This window comes from Struthio camelus, chromosome 21, assembly GCF_040807025.1.
Source record: "Struthio camelus isolate bStrCam1 chromosome 21, bStrCam1.hap1, whole genome shotgun sequence".
Classification (NCBI taxonomy): domain Eukaryota; kingdom Metazoa; phylum Chordata; class Aves; order Struthioniformes; family Struthionidae; genus Struthio; species Struthio camelus.
Window position 1 is genome coordinate 5,589,204 of NC_090962.1, and position 7,091 is coordinate 5,596,294.

General features: G+C 50.9%; 1 protein-coding gene across 4 annotated transcripts in view; it reads left to right on the forward strand.

Annotated features, from left to right (window-relative positions):
- The window catches only part of SLC25A33 (solute carrier family 25 member 33), a 62,468-nt gene that overhangs the window by 33,489 nt on the left and 21,888 nt on the right, over positions 1-7,091 (forward strand). For 2 of the 4 annotated variants that reach the window (XM_068915802.1, XM_068915801.1), the window contains exon 3: positions 1,526-1,684. In XM_068915802.1, the coding sequence (XP_068771903.1) occupies positions 1,644-1,684 (41 nt within the window). In that variant the 5' untranslated portion in view covers positions 1,526-1,643. Of the gene's footprint in view, positions 1-1,525; positions 1,685-6,574; positions 6,759-7,091 lie in introns of those variants that run through there. The other 2 variants (XM_068915800.1, XM_068915803.1) reach the window with 2 other exon arrangements.

The following is a 7,091-nucleotide window of genomic DNA, read 5'->3' on the forward strand; positions in this document are numbered from 1 at the left end:
TGTTAGCACAGACAACTTTATGTTGACCTTTAGGCCAGTCAGTCTCTGCCGTGGCCTCATCTCTGCTTGCTCATTTTGTGCTTGCTGTCTTTGTGCTGCAGCTTTCCACACGTAAAACAGAAAGAGTCAAAATCGCTCGCTGCAGAATGAGACGGACAGAAGGAATCCAGATTATGTGTGTATACTTATAGCCTTTAAGACATTCGTTAAATCATTCAGAGTACTCTCAACAAAATTTTGCTGACAGAATAGCCAGGTGAGATGTCTCCTCGCTATGTCTGTACAAATACTCGCATGCCCTGCCTGCTTCTGCACCCCTGGACTTTGGACCCTTGTTTAGACATTCACTTCTCCCAAGGTACCCCCCAAAATATGAGCAATGACCTCCGCCGTTCCTAGGGCGGCTGAGTGCTAGCAGTATCTTCATCACCACCAGGGAGATTTCTTTGATGGCGCTTCTGGCAGGGAGGTAATCTGGAAAAGAGAACTGAGCTTCAGAGTCGTATCAGCCTCCTCAGAGACACCCACTTAATGCAGACTTCCAGATTCCTTTCACCAGGTGCTTTGGCTGCTCTAAGTTCAGCCATTCAGCGTCTTCGGGGAAGAAACATAATTCCCCATGCTCTTGCTCGACTCTGTTGCTGGTTTAAATTCGAATGCCAGAAAACAGCTGAGTTGCAGGCATCTATCTGTTGTGCTGGACTATTTTAGCAATGTTTCTGCTAGCTGAGGACTTGAGACAGAACTGTTACAGAAATGTCTGACCCAGCTCCAGCTGCAGTCAGTGGAAAAAGAGTAACTGACTTCAGTGGGAGCTGGATTAGGACCTAAAACAGTGAGTTCAGTGGTGCTGCGGTGTCTTTCATCTCAAAAGTGCTGGGTGAAATCCAGACTAGGCTGGTAATGCTTGGGAAGCTGCCAACTGCTAATGATGTGGAACAAGTTGGTGAGTCCTTGCTCCAGTTTGTAGGAAGCCACCAGACAAAACAAGTCCCATAAATAGCCAGCTCAACTCTTTCCCTGTCAGGTTTGCGGCGTACTGGCAAGGGAGTACTTTAGGAACTTCCTCAATGTGGCTCATGTGGTGCCTGATGTGTGAAGGCCACAATGCTTCTGCGCACTTTTATCCTCATGAAATTCCCTGCAACTACCAAGCCTGATGTAAAAACAGCGTCTGGAACACAGTGCTTTCCCGGGTCTGGCCTGCTCTCCTGCTGCTTTGACACAGTCATAGTATAACCACAAAACCTGTCTTCCTCTTTGATTTCCATGCCTCTAGCTGCAGCTCCTGGCCTAGAGAGCTGCACTCCGCAGTGTTTTTTTCTTTCAATGCCTATAGGTGAGGTGCTGTGTGGGGTGGAAAAGCAGATGCTTCTGAGTGTGGGATACCCAGAAAGCTCAAATTCAGTACGGATGTCTGACCCAAGAACAAGACTGACTGTAGTAATATCCCCAAGGGGATGTGAAACAGCGCAGGAAATTGGATAACATGCACAAAACAAGTCAATATTCTTCTCAGTTTCAGAGCAATATGGAAAAATGATGGTGGGGGAGAACGAGCCCACTGCGCAGACCATCTGTACAGCTGTTGAGGCAAGCAAGTACAAGAAAACACACATCCTAACTCCACCTGGCTAAGGACAATGAGAGTAAAGGCGATGGCAGCCCAGGAAAAAGAAAGCAGGTAATATTTTCTCTGTCTGGATCAAATAATTGAGGCACTCAAAAAGTGCTGGTGGCTTTTTCTCCAGGGCTTCAGAGTTATCACCACCTGAGCTTTTTATAACTAGTTTCTCCTTTGGGATGTATTTCGTGGACAGGAAGAGGAGCCACGAGAGAAAAGGTCTTCAAAGAGTCTGGGGGGGATGATAGACATATATAAGCAAAACTGGAAGTGCAGCCAGAGAAAATGCACAGGATCTGGTAAAGATCAAACCTTATACGCCTAACTCCTCACTCCTCTGATGTGGCTCTGCTTCTAACGTTGGTCTTACAGTGCTCTCTGCTGGGGAACGGGAGCTAGAGGAAAGCATGGCCGCAATCAGGTTCCTGAGCCTGGAAGGTAGCACAGACACCACGGGCTAAGGAATAACGTGCAACGTTAGCTTATACGTTGCTCCAGGAAATGTATGCAATCTGCTGTGCCCCCCCCTCGCCCCCAAGTACAAACTGATCTGAACTATCTTCCAGGACTAAGTTTCTAGCCGATGTAGAAGTAGATGACATGAATGTCTGGAGCCTGGAGTCATGCTGAGTACAACTGCCAGTAACTTGTAGCTGTTGTGTTGGAGAGACAGTGGTCTGCAGTCAAACAGGCTTCTTTTGCAGCTTTGGGCGTACTCAAATTGCCAGTCAAGACACCTAGAGGGAATTGCGTGCCACAGATTCTTTAATGAGCTCAGAAAGATAATTATGGCGTCTTTCGCCGCTTCCACTATGTTACCGGCAACGGTAAACACGGCAAAGAATAAATTTCGCTAGCATAATTTATCACCTAAAAAAATAGAAAACCATAAGCTTTCTGACTTAGCTATGCTAGCAAAGTCTCTGCTAACCTCAGATTTAGTGATGGAAGGACACTTTTGCCACCCTAATATAGGTCATTTCCAGAAGCTGCCACTACTGCGCTGGCAGAAATAAAATCTTTCCGTGGTCTTAAATGGTACTTCCACCAGAGGGCTCTGCGGGCGTACCCTTAGTCGCAGAAGTCTCTGCAGTGCAAACGCGCCATCAGGTGAAAAGATAAGGTTTTAATCAAAATACTGGCTCCAACCAGGATGGCATTATATTAGTGCAGAGTCCTCCCCTCTACCTAGAATTCTTTAGAGGCAGTGCTGTCCATTAATAGCCTTGCCTGTCATTACCTCACTGTCATTATATAAACTCTCTTTTCTCAACAGCTTGTAAACTGGTTCTTAGTGGGGATAAATTTGGGATAGGAGGTCTCATGCAGCGAACAGAGAACTTAAGCAGAAAAGTATTAACCTAGAGAGCCTGGGTGGCACCGAGTCCCAGTAATTGCCTAAGAAACTCTATTCTAGCTGCTGCAACGTATTAAATTAAACTGAAATCCATGGACATTTACGTTACTATGCTGGGCTGTGGATGTGGTGGCTGAGCAGTCGACACACGGGCGGTTCTGCTGCTTCTGTGGGCAGCAGGAGTCAGACATCTCTTGCATTTCTTCCACATGCATTACTAGAGCTCAAGTACCAAACCTCAAAGGCCGCTGGTTCTGTAAGAGCTGAGTCTTTGCAGGTTTTCCTATGCCTGGTGAATCTCCTACAGGTGTCAGAGAGGGAGGTGCCGGGCTGCTGGCTGCCCTTACGGCTACTCTCTATAGCTGCCCATCTTTACATTTGTAAGGGGCTATAGGATGCAGGACACATATTAAACCCAAGGTTATAAACAGTGCAAAGTCTGCTGACCTTTATCTGTCCTACCTCCGCTTAGCTTTGCACAGAAATAGAGGAACTGGAAATCAGGCCCTACAGCTTTAACTTTGAGAATTGTAATCTGACCTCCCTCACGCATGCATAACCCTGCCACGCTAGTCAGCGAACCATGGCTCAAAATGGCTGCGTTTAAAAACCGCTCAGCTCTGGACACATCCTTCCACAGGTCTCAGATCACAGGCAGGCCCGCTAGAAACCCTTGTCCAGAGGGTTTTCCGGGAAGCTGTTCGGTGAGTGGCTGTCTTGAGCCTACGCCTCCCGCACACCCCTCTGTGCGGCCGAGACAAGGGCCCTGGCTCTGCTCTCCTGTCTGTCAGCTGCTCTTGCTCCTGTTTGGCCTGTTGCCTTACAGACGAGCCCACTGCCCAGTTATCAAGTGACAGCTGGAAGAGATTCCTCCATGAGCACAGCACAGGGACAGGGAAAGAGCAATGGGACAGCAACAGAACAAAACATACCCAGGGAAGGGACACCCATCCCAGGTGCACATTCTGCAAGACCTGCACGCTCAAGATGCTTAGAGACACTGATTTTTCCCTCCTTCTTTGGGCCCAGAAACTTGCAGCTTCTTCTCTTGCCATAGCAACTTCCCACCCTTTTTCATACGGCTTGCACAACTCTGGCCTGTCAGCTTCTGTCAGGATCAGCTTCCCCCACATCTCCGTGCCTCTGCGACAGCCGACCAGTACTTTTTCTACTTGGATATCTCCCCTCCTTCCTCTCCCTCCCATGTCACAGTCACCCCATTCCCTGTTTTCCAAGCAGGCCAATTTCTCCTTTCTCCCCTCTGCCTCCTGCTTTGAGCAGTGTTTCTTCTCTCACTCAGGTCCAGCTTCCTGTTTCCATGCTACAAAAGAAGACCTGGCACCTCCCCAGGCTTAACAAACCCATCTGATCTAGGAGCTGCTTTCCTAAGTTTGCTGGTGGGTTATAAATAACCTCTTGCCACTGCAGAGCTCTCCACAAACTGTGGTGTTTGTGCACATACATACGCTCTGAGAAGGGTTGCCTTGTCTCTGTGGGACCGGAAGCATAAAACTGGGGGTCAAAACTGGTTTGATGTGCGTGGGGAGCTTTTCTGGCCGCGCATGTAGGACAATGCCTGTCCAAGCCCTGTGCATGTAATTGTGTGCAATTGTCCTCCGTGCGTGTGAACAAAAAAGGCTAGCATTTGTGCACTGTAGTTTGTGTACGCGTACAAAGGAGAACATTTGGCCCAGCTTTCAGTGGGTACGCACATGTGCTTATGTGAGCACATACCCAATGCAGAGTGCGTGTGTCACACAGCTGCTGCGCATGGACATCTTATCCCACAGTTGTGCATGAGAATGCCTTCGGTTTTGGATACCTTGGCACTGCACTCATCTGCAGAGAGGTGCCTTTTGCTCCTATACCCTGTATGTCTTCCCTGGGATAGGTTGCCTGACGTACACTGTTATTGAATGCCAGGAAAACAACACAAATTTAGAACTTTCCTCTTCATGAGGAAGCCTGTAGTCTGTGAGAACTACATCAACCTGTACATATACAGATAGCTGGGCTCTGACATGTACCTCTCTCTCTTGTCTTTGAGGGACGCTCAACCTTAGCAACTCATCCTTGTTTGACAACAAACATCCAGGCTCCTTAGGATTTCCTGAAGAAGCCACTATATATTTACAACCCCCCCACCCCACCCTTTATAGCAGCCAACTCCTTTGCAGCATAATAGGCTTTGAGAGAGCAAAGATAGCAAAGTATTTAGCAGGAAATCTTAGCAGAGGATTTTTACAGCCAGTCTCTGGCTGCATTGATATGTTATCAGATGCCATAGAGGTGTTTTCTCACAGTTTATACCTAGCTAGAAGTTTTTTGTCATTGTGATAAGGTCAATGGTTTTATTGGCTGGTAAGGGGCATTATAAAATAGGTTGGCCTCCAAAGATCAGGTGGCTGAATCAATACCATCAGCAAACACAAGAGATATGTTAATAGAGCCATCCGCACTCTGATAACCTCGCAGAGGTTACGGGCTCTCTTCTGAGTCATCTCTTCCTCAGGTTTTTCTATTCTCAGATTTATTTGCATGGACTGTTGGGATTATGCATTACAAAAACCTCTTCACTGATCTCTCTGTTAGACAGGCACAGCTTCCTTGATGTATTTGCAACCAGCAAATCCACTGAGCTGTCTGGATCTGTGCTATACGTTCTACATCATTACAAAGAGTAACTCAACAGAATCTGGAGGGACGACTTGGGATCCTCAGGATCTCAGGTTGGATAGGGACCAAGCAGCCAGAGCAGCAACTTTGCTTTAGACTACTGAACGCTGTATTAAAATGGGTATTTACACCTCCAGGAAGTAATTCCTGCAAGTCCGAAGGTATTGTGAATATGACACAAAGCCTTACCCAGGGCCTTAGTCTCAGGAAACTCCATAGACAAGGGATCCCCCCACCCCTGCCCACTAGACTGATTCTGCTTCAGTAAATCGCTACCTTTCAGCCACTAAACAAGATGACATAGAGGCTAGAGATCTTTATAGCAGCTTGGGCTTCACCACCATCACCTCGAAAAGCAGCGAAGGTCTGGAAGGTCTGTTCTTTGGAGACTGAGGATCCAGGACAGGCCAAGCAGCACTGACACCAGGGTGGGCCTGGGTGTTGGTTCATCTCTTGGTTTTAACCTTAAACCGCTTTTTTTTTTTTTCCCCCCCTCTGAGCAGGCTGAACTCTGGGGAAACACCCACCAGATTTGAAACTCCCAAGTCGTGGCAGCACTCGGGCTGGGAAGTCTGCTTTGTGCCGTAAGGGAGGGGGCGCCTCCCGTGCCTGGATCTGAATTTCAGCTAGGAGGCCGTTTACTTCCAGCCCCTTCCGTCGCCGAGGGTAGGCGAAAACTCGCGCGTTGGGAACACCTGCCGAGCTAGGGTCTTTCTGCAGCTTTTTAACGTATTCCCCGGGGCTTCCACGCAAAGAGACGGGGTGCTCCCAGAGCGTGCGAGCTGCCGGCCCCCACGGCGGCCGCGAACCCCCTGCAGGCGGCGGCCCCCACGGCGGCGGCGGCCCACGCGGCGCAGCGACCCACGCGGCGCAGCGCGCGCGCGCGCCGTGACGTCAGCTCTCGCGCGCGCACGCCTGTGACGCGCCGCCTGCCGACGTCACGCGCGCGCGCCGCGGACCGGCCTCCCGGTGCCGCTCGGGCTGCCGGCGGCGCGGGGCGGCGGGACCCGGCCGGACCGGACCGGACCGGACCGGACCGGACCGGGGCGGCATGGCGGGGGCTCCGCAGGAGAACACGCTGCTGCACCTCTTCGCCGGAGGGTGAGTCCCCGGCGGCCCTCCCGGAGCGAGCGAGTGCGGCGTGAGGGGGTCCCGGCGGGCCGGTTCGATCCGGTCGGATCCGGTCTGGGCCGGTTCGGGCGGGCGCGTGTGGCGCAGCGGCGGCGCCGTCAGCGGGCGGTAGAAGCCGATGGTTGTTTAACCGCCGCTCGGTTTTGTTAAAGGAAACAGCGGAGCCTGAGCCGTGGCCTGCCGCGTGGCTCCGGCCGGGCGGTGCGGTCCGGTCCGGCCCGGCCCGGCCCGCAGGCCCCGCGCTTCTGGAGGGACCGCAGCCCGATGGCCTAGCGCAGGAGGGCGAGACCTCCGTAAACCGTG